The sequence below is a fragment of the Schistocerca piceifrons genome, chromosome 4 (assembly GCF_021461385.2).
Source record: "Schistocerca piceifrons isolate TAMUIC-IGC-003096 chromosome 4, iqSchPice1.1, whole genome shotgun sequence".
NCBI lineage: Eukaryota > Metazoa > Arthropoda > Insecta > Orthoptera > Acrididae > Schistocerca > Schistocerca piceifrons.
This window is the reverse complement of record NC_060141.1, coordinates 612,055,547-612,076,413: the sequence shown is the minus strand read 5'-3', so window position 1 is coordinate 612,076,413 and position 20,867 is coordinate 612,055,547. Positions and strand designations below refer to the sequence as shown.

General features: G+C 47.1%; 1 protein-coding gene across 1 annotated transcript; it reads right to left on the bottom strand.

Moving 5' to 3' along the window:
- Positions 1-17,323: 17,323 nt before the first annotated feature.
- Positions 17,324-19,204, bottom strand: LOC124796058 (velvet complex subunit 2-like). The gene is made up of 2 exons (XM_047260145.1): positions 18,960-19,204; positions 17,324-17,564 (listed from the first exon to the last, which is right to left on the bottom strand). Exons 1-2 carry the CDS (start codon positions 19,202-19,204, stop codon positions 17,324-17,326), a joined length of 486 nt encoding a protein of 161 aa, XP_047116101.1.
- Between the last annotated feature and the right edge of the window lie 1,663 nt (positions 19,205-20,867).

The window sequence follows — 20,867 nt, the reverse complement described above, 5'->3', positions numbered from 1 at the left end:
CCAAACAGATCCTCTACGATCTCGTCCCCTTCCCACGTCTTCTGCTTTTCCTCAAACACATCCGCGTCCTGTACATCGCCTGCTGACTCGATTTCCCCCCCCCCCCCCCCCCGTGTCGTCTATCCCCTCTACCCCCAATCCATGGCCACGCCTTTACAGTTTTGTCCCGCCTTCTCTCCATCTCCACATCTTCCACGTCCTTTCCCAACGCACCTACCCCTCCCAGATGATGAGCTTCGTCCTGATCTCTACTCCTCCTATCAACTCTAACCCAACCTTCCCCCTCATACTCCTCAGGGCTACCTCTCCCCTCCTCTTCCTTTCCCCTAAGTGGTTTTCCTTCCTCAGACACCCCCTTCCTTTCGTGTGCTCTCCTTCTGTGCGTCTGGACTCCTTCCTGACTTGCCTTCCCTCTCCATCTCCCACCTTTCCTGTCTTCTGCCCCGTGGTTGCCTCTCCCTTGGCAGGTCCCTGCAGCAGTTTTTATTCTTCGTATGTGCTCCATTGCTTACAGTCGTTTTCTAAGTTCCTCTCGTTCTGAAGTGTCTTTATACTGTAGCCAACTTTTAACTTGTGCGTGTAATTCCAGTGTATTTTATGTGCTTCACAAATAGCCAAATGTGTTCCTTTAACTGTCCCACAATGAATGTCCCCATTTCAGTGTATATTTTAACTCCTATTGTCTCCATTTATTATGTTTTTATGTACCCTTTTTCCTCCTTTTTATGTATAGTTTCCTTTTCTTATTTAACTGTAATGTCACTCTGCTGAAGAGCGGAGGATTGTTCCGCTGCCAGCCCTCCCCTGCCCATATGGGGAATAGAAATAAAATCACAATAAATAAAAAAAACCAATCCCAGCAGTCAGTATTTTTACCCCTGACGATGACGGCGGAGCTAGCCATCGAAAGCTCGAGAATTTTATTGGAATCGACACAGCTTGCAATTCGAGAACATTTTATCCAGCAATTTGCGAATTACTGGGAAGACAGGAAAACGAATAAATGGATTAGATGTCATATCGGAGTGGGAGACGTAAAGAAATTGAAATGTAGGTGGATAGGACACATGCCAGATTATGGATCCCAAATTATAATAAAAAAACAGAAACAATGACTGAATGGAAAGTGGCTCATTCAGGAGAGTAGTCAGCGAGAGACAGGAGAAGGACACTCCACGACCCCCTCCCTCTTCTACCTGATCCAACTCCCCCAACCCACCCATAAAAAAAAACATTACGATATTTTTTTACAAACTGAACATGTATTTAAAGGCGTACGATAGTGTAATACCTTCTATTCGTGATATATTTTCTTGTATTCCCATCCAGTGACACAAATTGCCAAAAATACAAAAATGGTAAAGTATCCACATGTATGTGTATGTTACTTGCTTAACAGAAAAATAATATAAACTTTGTGGGAAAAATAAAACTGGCACCAGAAATATATCATACATCAAATGGTAACACACACAGTTTTTGAACAGTTATGATAATTGTTTTGTCATAATTTCATGAAATCGAAAGAGTTTTTTTTATTCCATCCCTCTCTGCCTTTCACAACTCAGATCTTGAGTATGTTAGAGATAAATTTTAGAAAACATGCATAGCGTCCTTGATACGTATTGCTCAATATCCTAATTCATGCAAAAAACTAAGAAATACCTTTGTCCATCAATGGATTTCAAATGGTTGGTGAAAGTGAGGATAATGACGATGATGATTAAACATCCTAAATGGAATCAAATAAAATATGAAAAATGGAAGGTCTTTATAAAGCAATGTTAAATTATATGTTTGCTTATAAACTATTCCAGTGGGGAACATCCGCTACATTCGGCTTCCTGACAATAAGCGTAATTATTGTGAAATATGAATAAAACTAAAAATGAGTGAAACAAAATGTAGTAATACCCTGTTTCAAGAGACACTTGTTGGCAGTCATTAAGTGCTGGAGCTTCACACCAAATTTCGTAAATCTGATTCAGTAGCGATGAAACAAAAGGAATCTACAGAAACTTTTTGCCTTAAGAGTCTACGATAATCATGCGATTGGACCATTTCCGAGAGTCAACTGTATTAGTCTGGTGTGACATTAATGTGTAGAGTCTAACATTATATAACCGATGAACAGACTTAGCGTTTTTTAGTTCCTAACACAAATTTAGAGAAAGTTGCGATACCTACTTCAGCTTTAGTACGTTTAAGTATTGACAAACACTGACACAGAATATACTGCTAGTGAAAAGCAGAATTACGAAGAGCATTAGTGACGAAATTTGATGATTACTCTGAGGTCAGTGAAACAACGGGCTCTTAGGTATCGTTTGTTTTCAAAAATCAAGGAAACTAACTACAAAAACCAGCTTCCAATCAGCAATAGAGGGCCGTTGTCAGAGTGACGGCAGGATAGTGTCCGAGGAGGCCAGCTAACGTTCGTCCTTCTGTTGTTAGTGGCCTGTGGCAACAATTTCGCCGTCGAGAAAATTCGGCCAAAGACAGCTAATTACTGCGAGGCGCGTCGACGACCAATATTTGCTGTTGTGGACCCAAAGGAATGGGACTCTGACATCATCATCGCTATGTTCGAGTTACCGGCATGTCTGAACATTTGCTTCGAAAATGAAAGAGTATGCTGCATGAAAAACTATGGAGTTCGAAGAGCAGTTACCGAGCAGGGTAGTGCAGTGGTTAGCGCACAGGACGACTGTTCAAACCAGCGTCCGGCCATTGTGATTTAAGTTTACCGCGATTTCCCTAAATCGCTTAAGTCAAATGCCGGGATGGTTCCTTCGGTTGGGCTCGGCCACTTTCCTTCGCCATCCTTCCATAATCAGTGCTTGTCTTCTGTCACCATTGACCTCTTTGTCGACAGGACGTTAGACGCTAATCTCCACCTCCTTCTCCAAGAGCAATTACCTGCCTTGTGACACATTTACTACTCTGTGCGCTTGTATACAGTGTGTGTAATGGAAAACAAGTTGGATGGTGAGTGAAATTAGTAATTTGCAGTAGAGTATAACAAAATAGGCACCTCGCTGCTACCAAAGCTTGAGCAGACATACGGACAGAAAATGTCTAGTGACAAATTTGACCAAAAAGTTAATATTTCTTATTTCTTCTCTCACCATGAGACGTACTCGTATATACCACTGGCAATGTTTCGAGCGAATCATAACTGATGAATATGGCTGATATGGACTACTGAGTCTATTCTTCTTCTAGTGCGACCGGCTATACCTACTGATTTCCGACAGTGCAATATGGAGTATGTATTCACTTTAACAAGATCAACGTGTTGCTTAAGTGTTAACACACATGGACAGATTGTTCGGTGTGATGAAAACGATCGCAATAAATTGTAGTTCACTAAATCTCTTCAATACCATCCCCGTAAAGAGATTTCCAGGCTAACTAGTTACAGTATTCCCGATTACTAGGAAAATCGGAATGAAAAGTAGCGGCAAAGGAGGAGCGAGCATAAATTTCCATCGGTACAAAAACATCAGTTACAGATAAGTTTTTCAATTCTTAAGGCTACAACGGTAAGGAACTACGCTAGTGGCATCGCCATGGGCTGCAGAACTGTTGCAAGAGGTGTGATGCAGGAGTGTGTGTAAATGCGTTCTGACCTTGCGTTAGTCGGGGAGTTGACATCCAGTGCTTGCTTACTTTTGCGAGCTCTGGGTCACGATGAAAAACTTCTTTTTACCTATCGTTCTACTCAAAAGGTCTCGAATTGCAGAATTTAAGAAATTTTTCCTGAACAAGATTGTATAAGCGCAGGTAGCAAAACAACCTCTCTCTTATGTCAAACATTATATACCATTGTACTACTTTATTTTATGTACTTCGATTATGACGTGATAAAATACCTTGAAGATTAGTGATATAATATGTAATATTAGTATCGCCTGTGGTCGAAATTTGACCAGTTGGGTCAGTGGGCTTGATCTGTGATCAGGAATGTTGCCTGTCTTAAAGTGATAGACTCCTCGTAAAACTGAAATTTTAGCCTTAGAGCTGACCCACAGCAAAAGTTGCATTGTAGCTACGAATATTGTTGAAATAGTTCTTTGATTTCTCTTCAATCGCTTGATCATTTGAAGTGAGTCATTGATACAGTGCGTTGAAAATAAATTTTCTGTTAACGGCGGCAAATTAACGTACCACAACACAATGTGTATGTCGTTGCAGCGCATTAAGTAACCTCAGATGCGAAATGATTTGCATTACAAAATATGTACTGTAAATTCGTCAGACGGCAGTAATAACCCTGAAAATTACTTGTAATCACGTTCAGTGCGCATCTAAATGTATCTTTCAAATCAACAGTAGGATTATCATTATCAACGTCCACATTATTCCTATTATTTGGACTACGCAATAATTGTGTCTCTCTAGCACTTCGTCTTTCAGTTGGACCCGTTACTTTCGTCTTCGAAGCATAGCCTAAACCAAATATAGTTCCCTTATAATAAGGAAAGTCGTAGCTAATCGAAATGAAGAAACTGAAAATTAGGAACACTTCAAATTTTGTTGTGTGGGCCACAAACGACCACAAAGTTTGTTCTCCTTATTCTTAGCCGAAAGTAAGGGAAAAAACGACGCTAATGAACAATGTTTCCCCCCCAAAACTTTGCTGCTTAATTTCGTTTAAACTGCTGACAACATTAACATAGTAGCAATTGTGGCATTGTAGCTGCCCGTAATGAATGTGTTAGTGTAAAGGAACCTTCTTCAACATTTTAACAAGAACGTTCCTAGAACGCAATTTCACGAAACATTATTCCTTCCGTGTGTCATTTGTACCATAGCACCTGATCGGTACAAGTGGTAGATGTTGGTAGCAATGTGACAGAGGAAAACTTTTCTCTTTTCTCATGTGTGTATGTCTACTTCGTTTTACCTCTCTTAATGGGTGCGTACAATACGATGTTCTTGTGTTCACCTTGGCAAAGTACCTTTCCAATTATATAATTTTCGTTGGATTCCTTATATAATTAATTTAAAAAATCCGTACTTAGGTTTCGATGTTCACTTTTTAATGTTATGATCGTTTGATAAAACAGATACATTGTCATTATGAATTTCCTCATTACTCTTCCTTTCTCTACGCAAAAATTGTGTCTGGCTAGCTCTGCAACTGTCACTCCGACCTGTTAGCGTTCACCTTTCAGTTATAGCCTAAAGCATACTTAGTTTCCGTATCATCAGTGTTATGAATATAGAACCATCTACGTAATTTTAACACTCTAAACAGCTACATGCACACACGAGTCTCTCTTTGTGCACATCTATGGCAAAGTCCCTTTCGAAAATATGAGTTTCATTGGCCTCCTTGCTTAACTAATATTAAAAATTGGTACTTCAATTTGCGTGGTCACATATTAATATTATAATCAGTGACCAGGAATCGATAGTTAATTTTTGTGATGAAAATAATATACGAAATGATTTGTTTAGTTGAAGAAGGGTATTTATCTTTGTAATAAGTGAGCATATGTTAACAATAAAGTTTTTATCCGCTACATGGAATACATTCGCATCTGCGAATACCAACAACCATCAGCTCTATAAGGGGATGAAGAAAATGAAAATTTGTGGCGGACTGGGAATCGAACAAGCATTTCTCGAATTACGTGAGCGGTCGCCTCAACTATTCTGGCTGTCTATGCACGACTCCGGCCAGACTCAAACTTCTATATGTCGTCGTTTCTGTGTGACAACCTGTACTCGTACACACATTATGTAACTCCTGTCCAGGGTAGGATATTTTAATTGGGAGTCGCGACGCCTGGTATTGGCGGATAAATACGATATTGCAGTTTCTCTGTTTTTAAGAAGAACACTGTGTGTAGTATTAGAATGTGTGATGATGCCTGATTGTTGTTTAACGCTAGTGTCAACTGAAAGCGTGTGATGATTTTGTTACTAAATCTGGAGGAATATTTCTGAATACTTTTTAGTCTACATTTCCTTTTTTCGTCTCTCGAATTGCAAACTGTTACATTTTGCGACTGCATTAACAATGTTTAACCCAACTATTTTCAGTGGTTTAGATACTGTTTCGTGTAACGAGTTGGTTCGTTTGTTTTCTGACAGAATAGATGTCGTAAAACAGTAGTGTCACTAGGAATTTGTCTGGCGACATATCTGTTTATTTTCTAAGAGTTACTACGATGGGAGTATTCATAGTATACTGATCACAAAAATGAACGAAGCGCAACACTTGGTCATCTGGAATGTTGAAATAAACATCCCCATTCACCGTTATCTGGATGAGTGGGCTCAAATCACCCACAGAACACCACAAACATACCTACGTCCTGTATTATATCTTCAACACACAGGTTAAACGTCTCATTGGCCAGTCGGTACACTTGGCGCCTTGCATCATTTGAGACGAGGCAAAATCGCGACTAATCATTCCATACTACCCGCGTCCAGTCAGCTGTTGCCCAACTGCTGTGATATTTGGAAAATTGAATTCATGCAGCTTTGTGGCCTTTTGAGAAGTTGTCGTGTCCCGACATAGGTGGGAGAGGGAAAAAAAGGGGTTACTGGTCAGTCTGCGCTCCCGAGCGGTACAGAGCAGAAGGCAGAAGGATAATTCACAGTGCAGGCATTTGATTGTTTTCTCTATCTGTGCCAACACTGGTACAGGCATTTACAAGAAATGCAGCTGGCGAGACTCGGTAGGGAACTCGTTGTGGAGACTCTTCGACGAACAGGGTTTTGAAATAGTTGTTTGTTCCAGACGGGACTAACTAATACACTAGAGGCTAGTTCTAGGGTTAGAAAAAGCTTGAATAACACTGTTACAACAGAAGCCAGCGCAGAAGTCCCAGGAGAGGATGCTAACCACAGTAGCAAACACTAGCAGCATCTTAAGGTAACAACTTAGCTGCAAAACAAAACATACTGAATGTGACACTGTTCACTGAGGCACTCCAAGTGAGAGAGCAGACTTACGCGGAACTGGACCGAGGCTGGAGTCGACGGACGCAGATTCGTCGCCCAGATCATCTGACTGAGAACTATGCCAAATTGCGGAATCGAGGGGTTTTAAAGAGCCGCGTGGGGGCTCTGTTTTCCCACTTAAAACGTCCCAGCCAGTTCCGTAAGTCTCTTGCAGGTGCCTGCCAATCATGGTTTACTTAGGTCCCCTCTACTGCACCTAAGGCGGGAATGTTAATGCAGTTGCACTAAGTCCATATTTGGTATTAACATTGTTCAGCTGAAAGCTAAACGTAACTGCTCTGCCAAACAAAGCTTGCAACATTATTGTTATACGTCATTTAGCCCCGCCCCTCGGGCTTCCCGGAGTCGGGACTGCTAGGCAACAGTTTTTGGCGTTTTCGCTCTCTTTCTAACCCTTGTGAGCCTACTGACGTTGCTGTTATCAGGGCTGGTATCAAGCTGGCTTTGCTTTATACGCTGGTACGTGCCTGTCGGTTACAAAGTTCTACGGTGGCAACCTACCACAGCGTCTAGACGACATATGAAGTTACATGTTAATTCCTTGAAGAGTAACTAACGTCCTGGGACCAAATGATAGTATGTGGACTCCCTTGAGTCAGGATCAGTGGTTGTTCATTGCTCCGAAAGAGGAAGGGTTGACAGTTTTGTGTAACGATAACAAGCCCACAGATGTACTGGTAAAAAGTACAGGAAAATTGGCCTTTTATGGCAGGTGCAAGGGATACGGAACACAAGTATTCAGACAGTCTAAACAAATCATAACAACTAACGTGACTAGTGAGGATATAGTGCGTGCTCTAAACATGCACATTGATTGTTGTATAATTAACAAAGAACAAAGACACATATCGGAGATGGAGTTAGACATGCCGTTAGAGCATGTAGTACAGCATGGGACTCGGTTTACTTCATGTAACAATACCTCTCCTATTTTCGTCTACCCTCAGCATCGTCTCTGCTTCCGCGCCTTGGAACGCCTGTCCTTCTTTCTCACAGCTTCAAGATAACACTACAGTAGCAAGGAATAATCAATATATTACACCTCCCCCCGTGGGAGAATTTGTAAACTGCCTTCTATTGTGCTTAAAACATCTTGTCTCTAGGAATGATATTAATTATATTCACTTTTTGCTAAACACTTCAGTCTATGAACAGTCCTTTCGTGTCTTGTCTCAACATAAAACACTTTTCACTGCACACATACATCACTATAAATTACTTTACATGAAAACATGGTTGTCACATATTGTTTTACATAAGGTTCACTTTACAAGTGCATCACATATACTTATACATCCAAAATTTAATACATTTACTTACTTAACTGCTGTTCTTGGTTGATTGTTTTTATTCCATAACATTTTTTTTCATCACAGATACACAACAATACAGAAGTCGTATATTACATTTACTATAAACAATATCAAAAGAGTATACATGATTACATTATTCAGTTTACGTAGAGTGACATGAATTACAAAACAGGTTCGTTTTGTACTAAGGGGGTTTTCTGCAGTGTCTTGTTTTCTTTTATCCCTTCGCGGAACTGGCAACGGTCGCGGAATACTTTCTTCATTGCGTGCTGAAGTAGCAGAGTCGTCACTTCGCTCGTCACTAATTCGAACGCTGTTTCGGAGGGGTCGTCTATTCCGGATGCGTGTCCTTTCTGACCCTTCGCACGTATTTACTACTGTTGTTCACACACATATTTGGCCACAACGATCATCTCCAATGCCTTTCCACACGTATTTGTAACATTCTCGGAAACATTTGCAATATTGGTACAAACAACATCTAAACAAAATAGTTAGTATTACAACTCCTAGGTAAGACCAGAATGAATAATGATACCAAGAGATTTCCGAGAAACTGTGCTGTTCTTGGAATGCTATCTCTTCTTCTATTTCGGCTAATTTAGGAGCAGCGACCTTGAGGTCGTCTAAATGCGGTACTACATGCTCTAACGGCATGTCTAACTTCAGCTCCGATATGTGTCTTTGTTCTTTGTTAATTATACAACAATAAATCTGCATGTTTAGAGTGGACACTATATCATCACTAGTCACGTTAATTCTTACGATTTGTTCAGACTGTATGAACACTTGTGTTCCGTATCCCTTGCACCTGCCATAAAAGGCAAGTTTTCCTGTACCTTTTACCAGTACATCTGTGGGCTTGTTATCGTTACACAAAACTGTCAACCCTCCCTCTTTCGGGGGAACGAACAACCATTGATCCTGACTTAAGGGAATTCACCTACTATCATTCAATTTTACAAACGTTTTAATGCAATCGCTAGCAATTTCCCTTATGGGTTGCAACATTTTAGCTTCACACATTTCATGATCGTACGTGGACATTAAAAGTAAACTTTTGTTTATAAATTTTTCGAACACGATCTATTTACTTACCCAATAGTTGTTCGCTACTCAGTTTGACATAGTACCGCTTAGCTTCGTCAGTTAACAAATAATCTTTCTCGGACTGGATGTCCCAGCACGGCACTACAAAATCTTCGTTGATGGCCAGTGGCCTACGGACTCTCGCCTCTCCCTCTGCAGACCTTCTTTGAATAAGCTCTAGGGATGGCAGCCCTGGCGATCTGCGTGCTTTTTTCCGCCGTTCAGAATGCTTTCAGTGTTCTCTCACTTCTACAAGGCGTGCAAATTTGAATCAAGAGTAACAGATGAGTGAGACAGCTATCACTGGTACTGGAGTTTATCATGTTCCTCAGTGTCAAATACTCCAATCTAAAGCGTCTTTCCTTATGAAATTGCATACATTACGACACTGTTTCCGGAAAAATAGGGTCGAAACAAGAGATAAGGGAACACATGGAAATTGAAGTTGGATGAATGCGTTGGTCAGTGCAGCGTTTGTCTATAGCAGCACACGAGTAGGGATGTGATCAGATATCAGTGCGGCATTTTTTCATGCACGCCCATGCGCTTAGCAAGAACTGGGCCAATCATTATTTGCCCCAGTTTCGTGTACAGATGTCTTTTTGTGTCATCAGTCCTTGAATGGTAAGATGCAGCCTAACATGGCTTTTTCTTCATCTCAGAGTAGAACTGACACCCAACTTCCTTAATAATTCGTTGCATGTTTTTCAATCTATTCCTCTGCAATTTTTACCATCTACAGCTGTCTGATATCGTGGAAGCTCTTCTCTCATCTATTAACTCATGTTATTTCATCCTCTCGATTCTTATTATCAATTGTATCCATCTATTTGTGCCGTCAAGGAGTGTTACGAGAACATCATTCCGTATCTTATTAGTCAACTCATCGTACACTACATTTCCACATCTGAAAAGCTTCAACTGTCTTCTTCGCAGGTTCTACACAGTGTATGTTACATTTCCATACAATATCATGTTCCAGACGTGCATTCTCAGAAGTTTCTTCTTCAAATTAAGGCCAAGGCTTGCTAGTAGATATGTTTTGGCCCTGAAGGCCCTCTTGTCATATGCTAGTTTACTTTTTATCTCCTACCTGTTTCGTCTGTTGTATATTGTTTACGATTTTGTAGTGCCTCTGTTGTTAAGAAGGACGATGCAATGTTCCTTCAGACATACAAAGCTACCGCTCGCATAAAGCGGGAAATCCGGGTTCGAGTCCTGGTCTAGTGCAAATATTCATTGTCGTCATTCCCTTATACAGAAGCATCTCTTTATCCGACCACCTAAGAAAATTCAAGAAATGCTGCGTCCTGTAGAAAAACAGGTTTGGTCTAAGTTTTCCGCGAATGTAGAAAATATTCTGTGAACGCGGTAGCAGGTAACTCGTCAGTACGATGAACAATATCAGAACGCTGTACAGAGTATCGGCGCCACATTAAGTATTGCTACCGCGACAAATTTGCTGTTTCTAAACACAGCGTCTGGAACAAACATATGATTAAGTTTGGTAAAACAGAAATACATTCCTGGAAATTGAAATAAGAACACCGTGAATTCATTGTCCCAGGAAGGGGAAACTTTATTGACACATTCCTGGGGTCAGATACATCACATGATCACACTGACAGAACCACAGGCACATAGACACAGGCAACACAGCCTGCACAATGTCGGCACTAGTACAGTGTGTATCCACCTTTCGCAGCAATGCAGGCTGCTATTCTCCCATGGAGACGATCGTAGAGATGCTGGATGTAGTCCTGTGGAACGGCTTGCCATGCCATTTCCACCTGGCGCCTCAGTTGGACCAGCGTTCGTGCTGGACGTGCAGACCGCGTGAGACGACGCTTCAACCAGTCCCAAACATGCTCAATGGGGGACAGATCTGGAGATCTTGCTGGCCAGGGTAGTTGACTTACACCTTCTAGAGCACGTTGGGTGGCACGGGATACATGCGGACGTGCATTGTCCTGTTGGAACAGCAAGTTCCCTTGCCGGTCTAGGAATGGTAGAACGATGGGTTCGATGACGGTTTGGATGTACCGTGCACTATTCAGTGTCCCCTCGACGATCACCAGTGGTGTACGGCCAGTGTAGGAGATCGCTCCCCACACCATGATGCCGGGTGTTGGCCCTGTGTGCCTCGGTCGTATGCAGTCCTGATTGTGGCGCTCACCTGCACGGCGCCAAACACGCATACGACCATCATTGGCACCAAGGCAGAAGCGACTCTCATCGCTGAAGACGACACGTCTCCATTCGTCCCTCCATTCACGCCTGTCGCGACACCACTGGAGGCGGGCTGCACGATGTTGGGGCGTGAGCGGAAGACAGCCTAACGGTGTGCGGGACCGTAGCCCAGCTTCATGGAGACGGTTGCGAATGGTCCTCGCCGATACCCCAGGAGCAACAGTGTCCCTAATTTGCTGGCAAGTGGCGGTGCGGTCCCCTACGGCACTGCGTAGGATCCTACGGTCTTGGCGTGCAACCGTGCGTCACTGCGGTCCGGTCCCAGGTCGACGGGCACGTGCACCTTCCCCGACCACTGGAGACAACATCGATATACTGTGGAGACCTCACGCCCCACGTGTTGAGCAATTCGGCGGTACGTCCACCCGGCCTCCCGCATGCCCACTATACGCCCTCGCTCAAAGTTCGTCAACTGCACATACGGTTCACGTCCACGCTGTCGCGGCATGCTACCAGTGTTAAAGACTGCGATGGAGCTCCGTATGCCACGGCAAACTGGCTGACACTGACGGCGGCGGTGCACAAATGCTGCGCAGCTAGCGCCATTCGACGGCCAACACCGCGGTTCCTGGTGTGTCCGCTGTGCCGTGCGTGTGATGATTGCTTGTACAGCCCTCTCGCAGTGTCCGGAGCAAGTATGGTGGGTCTGACACACCGGTGTCAATGTGTTCTTTTTTCCATTTCCAGGAGTGTATAATCTCCTGGAGATGACGATGGACAAACTCGTGAAAGCTCGAGACTGAAAAATCAGATGCGGCAAGAACTCGAAGTATTTATTTAATGATGTCGCAGTGGAAAACTGCGAGATACTGAATATTACCGACCAGCAGATTTAGAGTTCACAGTCGTGTAGTTTCGAACAGATTACTTTTATTTTTGTTGCTGTTAGATTTTTATTTCACAGTAAAGTTACCTTTTTACTTTTATGAAGCCTATTCCTACATTACCAGTTCCCACACACGATCAAAAATATCATGGTGACGCAACTTTTCAATAAATTATGGAAACCATTTCCAGTTATGATAGAAATGTTTCATGGGAAACTTTGTGGGAATATTGTGATAAAGTATTGCTGCAGCCTTTGACTGCCGGCGTGCAAGAGGTGTTGGCATTGTTTGTTTATTTATTTATTTAACTTGGCAAGATTAGGGCCATCAGGCCCTTTCTTACATATAACCAGGCATTCTACATATTTTGCATTCATATGTTTAGCAGGCATGTTGAACTACATCTAGTAAAAAAAGTGAAATAAACAATTACAAACGTACACTTGGAAAAGTACATAAACATCCAGTTTATATTAGTAGAAGTTTTTTTTTTCTAGTCATCAGTCTACTGACTGGTTTGATGCGGCCCGCCACGAATTCCTTTCCTGTGCTAACCTCTTCATCTCAGAGTAGCACTTGCAACCTACGTCCTCAATTATTTGCTTGACGTATTCCAATCTCTGTCTTCCTCTACAGTTTTTGCCCTCTACCGCTCCCTCTAGTACCATGGAAGTCATTCCCTCATGTCTTAGCAGATGTCCTATCATCCTGTCCCTTCTCCTTATCCGTGTTTTCCACATATTCCTTTCCTCTCCGATTCTGCGTAGAACCTCCTCATTCCTTCCCTTATCAGTCCACCTACTTTTCAACATTCGTCTATAGCACCACATCTCAAATGCTTCGATTCTCTTCTGTTCCGGTTTTCCCACAGTCCATGTTTCACTACCATACAATGCTGTACTCCAGACGTACATTCTCAGAAATTTCTTCCTCAAATTAAGGCCGGTATTTGATATTAATAGACTTCTCTTGGCCAGAAATGCCTTTTTTGCCATAGCGAGTCTGCTTTTGATGTCCTCATTGCTCCGTCCGTCATTGGTTATTTTACTGCCTAGGTAGCAGAATTCCTTAACTTCATTGACTTCGTAACCATCAATCCTGATGTTAAGTTTCTCGCTGTTCTAATTTCTGCTACTTCTCATTACCTTCGTCTTTCTCCGATTTATTCTCGAAACATACTGTGCACTCATTAGACTGTTCATTCCGTTCAGCAGATCATTTAATTCTTCTTCACTTTCACTCAGGATAACAATGTCATCAGCGAATCGTATCATTGATATCCTTTCACCTTGTATTTTAATTCCACCAGTGAACCTTTCTTTTATTTCCATCATTGCTTCTCCCGGGTTCGATTCCCGGCGGGGTCAAGGATTTTCTCTGCCTCGTGATGACTGGGTGATGTGTGATGTCCTTAGGTTAGTTAGGTTTAAGTAGTTCTAAGTTCTAGGGGACTGATGACAATAGATGTTAAGTCCCATAGTGCTCAGAGCCATTTGAACCATCATTGCTTCCCCCATCTACAGATTGAAGAGTAGGGGCGAAAGGCTACAGCCTTGTCTTACACCCTTCTTAATACGAGCACTTCGTTCTTGATCGTCCAATCTTATTATTCCCTCTTGGTTGTTGTACATATTGTATATGACCCGTCTCTCCCTATAGCTTACCCCTACTTTTTTCAGAATCTCGAACAGCTTGCACCATTTTATATTGTCGAACGCTTTTTCCAGGTCGACAAATCCTATGAAAGTGTCTTGATTTTTCTTTAGCCTTGCTTCCATTATTAGCCGTAACGTCAGAATTGCCTCTCTCGTCCCTTTACTTTTCCTAAAGCCAAACTGATCGTCACCTAGCGCATTCTCAATTTTCTTTTCCATTCTTCTGTATATTATTCTTGTGAGCAGCTTCGATGCATGAGCTGTTAAGCTGATTGTGCGATAATTCTCGAACTTGTCAGCTCTTGCCGTCTTCGGAATTGTGTGGATGATGCCTTTCCGAAAGTCAGATGGTATTATCGCCAGACTCATATATTCTACACACCAACGTGAATAGTCGTTTTGTTGCCACTTCCCCCAATGATTTGTAGAAGTTAAGTACTGCTATAACTAGACATTATGATAAAGACAGGTTTTAGATAGGAGCGTTGGCAGCAGTGGGTATGAGGGAAACTGATGGAGAAGGAAGGGAAGAATTAGGACATGAGGAAACACCGCTAAGGAAATATAAGGGAAAAGATGATTACGTGGCTAATGGAGACAGAGGAAGAGGAAGAAGAGAAAGGAGCAAGGAAGAAGACACTAGCTTTGCTATTTGACAGAGGGGAGGATTGGCCTTGTTCATTAATTTTGTGGAAAATGTTATGAGCATGATGGTAGGAAATGATTCAACTTCTTCTTAAAAGCAGCAGGGAATTGAGTTTTGCGCAAAGTAAGGGGCAAAGTAAGGCGGACAGCGGCAACAGAGAAGGAGTTTGCAAATGTTTTTGTTTTGTGAGTGGTCACAGTTAGGATACGAAATAAAAGGGACCTCGTGTTTTGATTATGATGGCATGAAAGGTGTTTAATCTCTGAAGCAAGGTACTGGGGTGCATGAGTGACGAGGAGCCGGTGAAGTAGACAGAGTGTGATAGTGAAGCGATTTGTGTGGGAGTGTGAAGCACTAACATGATCAGCATAACGTCGACGAATGTTGCAGGTGTAACACACATAGGCATTTATGGTTAGTTGTAATCGTCTTTTGTTTTCACTCTTCATGCCATGTTGAATTACATCACAGTAGTGGAGCCTCGGTAGAATGAGTGCTTGCACGAGCTGGCGTTTCACGTCCTGTGGAAATACGTTCCGAAACTTTTTAAGAGCATAGAGACAAGTCTTCTGGTACACTGCGACTGTATTCTCTGCCCAGTTGAGATACTCATCCAAAGTTGCACCCAAGTTCTTAACTGTTTTCTGATACGTTATTGGAATACCGTCGAGCAGAATGGGAGGCAGCAGTTCGCGGGAATATGAACTTATTAATTTGCAATTATAGTGTAAAAGCTATTGATTTATTGTGAGACGGGTCCGGCTCTGCTAGGTAAAACCTGCCACACAGCCGTAAGGCACCATTCCTACAGTACACGCAGGAGGATTTTTCCACCAGCGGGTTTAAGTAGTGTTCTCGAAAAAGTGACTAGAAGCGCCACATTCCTGTAACAGGTGCGCTGTTACCCTGTATGAGTAGTTGCATTTTGGTAATAGATTCATTCGGAGCCTAGCAGTTCGACCAGGAAGTGGGTGCCATGGCAGGTGAGGGACGACATAAGAGCCACCAGCATTAGTCACAAGTTCGTGTTTTCATCGCGGTACTTGCCTCCTGCACAGAGTCCATCCTTTGCACCCAGTGCCACGGTGGGGGTTGTCCCAGGTTCAGTCCATCAGCGACGAAGTCCAGGCCCAGGAGGCAGTGGGATGCATCACAGGCACGGCAGCGGTCTTCTGCCATCGCAGTGTAGGCACCGCAGCACCACGTGCCATTGGCTGTTGAGATGCGGTCATCCAATGCAGAACTGACTACCGCTGCAAGAATCTTGACCATCATTGAGTGTCTTTGATGCAGGGTGCCTCATACTGAGCACTGTCGGTAGCAAACTGGGCCACACTACCTGGCTGGGCGCACATTTCTTGCCACAGGCATTGCATCATGCTGGGGTGGTGGGTGTGGGTGTTGGAGGGTGGGGTGGGGGTGGGGGTAGGGTGCCTCATACTGAGCATTGTCGGTAGCAAACCGGGGCACACTACCTGGCTGGGCGCGCATTTCTTGCCACAGGCATTGCATCATGCTGGGGTGGTGGGTGTGGGTGTTGGAGGGTGGGGTGGGGGTGGGGGTAGGGTGCCTCATACTGAGCACTATCGGTAGCAAACCGGGGCACACTACCTGGCTGGGCGCGCATTTCTTGCCACAGGCATTGCATCATGCTGGGGTGGTGGGTGTGGGTGTTGGAGGGTGGGGTGGGGGTGGGGGTAGGGTGCCTCATACTGAGCACTATCGGTAGCAAACCGGGGCACACTACCTGGCTGGGCGCGCATTTCTTGCCACAGGCATTGCATCATGCTGGGGTGGTGGGTGTGGGTGTTGGAGGGTGGGGTGGGGGTGGGGGTAGGGTGCCTCATACTGAGCACTATCGGTAGCAAACCGGGGCACACTACCTGGCTGGGCGCGCATTTCTTGCCACAGGCATTGCATCATGCTGGGGTGGTGGGTGTGGGTGTTGGAGGGTGGGGTGGGGGTGGGGGTAGGGTGCCTCAAACTGAGCATTGTCGGTAGCAAACCGGGGCACACTACCTGGCTGGGCGCGCATTTCTTGCCACAGGCATTGCATCATGCTGGGGTGGTGGGTGTGGGTGTTGGAGGGTGGGGTGGGGGTGGGGGTAGGGTGCCTCATACTGAGCACTATCGGTAGCAAACTGGGGCACACTACCTGGCTGGGCGCGCATTTCTTGCCACAGGCATTGCATCATGCTGGGGTGGTGGGTGTGGGTGTTGGAGGGTGGGGTGGGGGTGGGGGTAGGGTGCCTCATACTGAGCACTATCGGTAGCAAACCGGGGCACACTACCTGGCTGGGCGCGCATTTCTTGCCACAGGCATTGCATCATGCTGGGGTCGTGGGTGTGGGTGTTGGAGGGTGGGGTGGGGGTGGGGGTAGGGTGCCTCATACTGAGCACTATCGGTAGCAAACCGGGGCACACTACCTGGCTGGGCGCGCATTTCTTGCCACAGGCATTGCATCATGCTGGGGTGGTGGGTGTGGGTGTTGGAGGGTGGGGTGGGGGTGGGGGTAGGGTGCCTCAAACTGAGCATTGTCGGTAGCAAACCGGGGCACACTACCTGGCTGGGCGCGCATTTCTTGCCACAGGCATTGCATCATGCTGGGGTGGTGGGTGTGGGTGTTGGAGGATGGGGTGGGGGTGGGGGTAGGGTGCCTCATACTGAGCACTATCGGTAGCAAACCGGGGCACACTACCTGGCTGGGCGCGCATTTCTTGCCACAGGCATTGCATCATGCTGGGGTGGTGGGTGTGGGTGTTGGAGGGTGGGGCGGGGGCGGGGGTAGGGTGCCTCAAACTGAGCATTGTCGGTAGCAAACCGGGGCACACTACCTGGCTGGGCGCGCATTTCTTGCCACAGGCATTGCATCATGCTGGGGTGGTGGGTGTGGGTGTTGGAGGGTGGGGTGGGGGTGGGGGTAGGGTGCCTCATACTGAGCACTATAGGTAGCAAACCGGGGCACACTACCTGGCTGGGCGCGCATTTCTTGCCACAGGCATTGCATCATGCTGGGGTGGTGGGTGTGGGTGTTGGAGGGTGGGGTGGGGGTGGGGGTAGGGTGCCTCATACTGAGCACTATCGGTAGCAAACCGGGGCACACTAGCCGGCTGGGCGCGCATTTCTTGCCACAGGCATTGCATCATGCTGGGGTGGTGGGTGTGGGTGTTGGAGGGTGGGGTGGGGGTGGGGGTAGGGTGCCTCATACTGAGCACTATCGGTAGCAAACCGGGGCACACTACCTGGCTGGGCGCGCATTTCTTGCCACAGGCATTGCATCATGCTGGGGTGGTGGGTGTGGGTGTTGGAGGGTGGGGTGGGGGTGGGGGTAGGGTGCCTCATACTGAGCACTGTCGGTAGCAAAATGGGGCACACTACCTGGCTGAGCGTGCATTTCTTGCCACAGGCATTGCATCATGCTGGGGTGGTGGGTGTGGGTGTTGGAGGGTGGGGTGGGGGTGGGGGTAGGGTGCCTCATACTGAGCACTGTCGGTAGCAAAATGGGGCACACTACCTGGCTGAGCATGCATTTCTTGCCACAGGCATTGCATCATGCTGGGGTGGTGGGTGTGGGTGTTGGAGGGTGGGGTGGGGGTGGGGGGAGGGTGCCTCATACTGAGCACTATCGGTAGCAAACCGGGGCACACTACCTGGCTGGGCGCGCACTTCTTGCCACAGGCATTGCATCATGCTGGGGTGGTGGGTGTGGGTGTTGGAGGGTGGGGTGGGGGTGGGGGTAGGGTGCCTCATACTGAGCACTGTCGGTAGCAAAATGGGGCACACTACCTGTCTGAGCGTGCATTTCTTGCCACAGGCATTGCATCATGCTGAGGTGGTGGGTGTGGGTGTTGGAGGGTGGGGTGGGGGTGGGGGTAGGGTGCCTCATACTGAGCACTGTCGGTAGCAAAATGGGGCACACTACCTGACTGAGCGTGCATTTCTTGCCACAGGCATTGCATCATGCTGGGGTGGTGGGTGTGGGTGTTGGAGGGTGGGGTGGGGGTGGGGGTAGGGTGCCTCATACTGAGCACTATCGGTAGCAAACCGGGGCACACTACCTGGCTGGGCGCGCATTTCTTGCCACAGGCATTGCATCATGCTGGGGTGGTGGGTGTGGGTGTTGGAGGGTGGGGTGGGGGTGGGGGTAGGGTGCCTCAAACTGAGCATTGTCGGTAGCAAACCGGGGCACACTACCTGGCTGGGCGCGCATTTCTTGCCACAGGCATTGCATCATGCTGGGGTGGTGGGTGTGGGTGTTGGAGGATGGGGTGGGGGTGGGGGTAGGGTGCCTCATACTGAGCACTATCGGTAGCAAACCGGGGCACACTACCTGGCTGGGCGCGCATTTCTTGCCACAGGCATTGCATCATGCTGGGGTGGTGGGTGTGGGTGTTGGAGGGTGGGGCGGGGGCGGGGGTAGGGTGCCTCAAACTGAGCATTGTCGGTAGCAAACCGGGGCACACTACCTGGCTGGGCGCGCATTTCTTGCCACAGGCATTGCATCATGCTGGGGTGGTGGGTGTGGGTGTTGGAGGGTGGGGTGGGGGTGGGGGTAGGGTGCCTCATACTGAGCACTATAGGTAGCAAACCGGGGCACACTACCTGGCTGGGCGCGCATTTCTTGCCACAGGCATTGCATCATGCTGGGGTGGTGGGTGTGGGTGTTGGAGGGTGGGGTGGGGGTGGGGGTAGGGTGCCTCATACTGAGCACTATCGGTAGCAAACCGGGGCACACTAGCCGGCTGGGCGCGCATTTCTTGCCACAGGCATTGCATCATGCTGGGGTGGTGGGTGTGGGTGTTGGAGGGTGGGGTGGGGGTGGGGGTAGGGTGCCTCATACTGAGCACTATCGGTAGCAAACCGGGGCACACTACCTGGCTGGGCGCGCATTTCTTGCCACAGGCATTGCATCATGCTGGGGTGGTGGGTGTGGGTGTTGGAGGGTGGGGTGGGGGTGGGGGTAGGGTGCCTCATACTGAGCACTATCGGTAGCAAACCGGGGCACACTACCTCGCTGGGCGCGCATTTCTTGCCACAGGCATTGCATCATGCTGGGGTGGTGGGTGTGGGTGTCGGAGGGTGGGGTGGGGGTGGGGGTAGGGTGCCTCATACTGAGCACTATCGGTAGCAAACCGGGGCACACTACCTGGCTGGGCGCGCATTTCTTGCCACAGGCATTGCATCATGCTAGGGTGGTGGGTGTGGGTGTTGGAGGGTGGGGTGGGGGTGGGGGTAGGGTGCCTCATACTGAGCACTATCGGTAGCAAACCGGGGCACACTACCTGGCTGGGCGCGCATTTCTTGCCACAGGCATTGCATCATGCTGGGGTGGTGGGTGTGGGTGTTGGAGGGTGGGGTGGGAGTGGGGGTAGGGTGCCTCATACTGAGCACTGTCGGTAGCAAAATGGGGCACACTACCTGGCTGAGCGTGCATTTCTTGCCACAGGCATTGCATCATGCTGGGGTGGTGGGTGTGGGTGTTGGAGGGTGGGGTGGGGGTGGGGGTAGGGTGCCTCATAGTGAGCACTGTCGGTAGCAAAATGGGGCACACTACCTGGCTGAGCGTGCATTTCTTGCCACAGGCATTGCATCACGCTGGGGTGGTGGGTGTGGGTGTTGAAGGGTGGGGTGGGGGTGGGGGGAGGGTGCCTCATACTGAGCACTATCGGTAGCAAACCGGGGCACACTACCTGGCTGGGCGCGCATTTCTTGCCACAGGCATTGCATCATGCTGGGGTGGTGGGTGTGGGTGTTGGAGGGTGGGGTGGGGGTGGGGGTAGGGTGCCTCATACTGAGCACTATCGGTAGCAAACCGGGGCACACTACCTGGCTGGGCGCGCATTTCTTGCCACAGGCATTGCATCATGCTGGGGTGGTGGGTGTGGGTGTTGGAGGGTGGGGTGGGGGTGGGGGTAGGGTGCCTCATACTGAGCATTGTCGGTAGCAAACTGGGGCACACTACCTGGCTGGGCGTGCATTTCTTGCCACAGGCATTGCATCATGCTGGGGTGGCGGGTGTGGGTGTTGGAGGGTGGGGTGGGGGTGGGGGTAGGGTGCCTCATACTGAGCACTATCGGTAGCAAACCGGGGCACACTACCTGG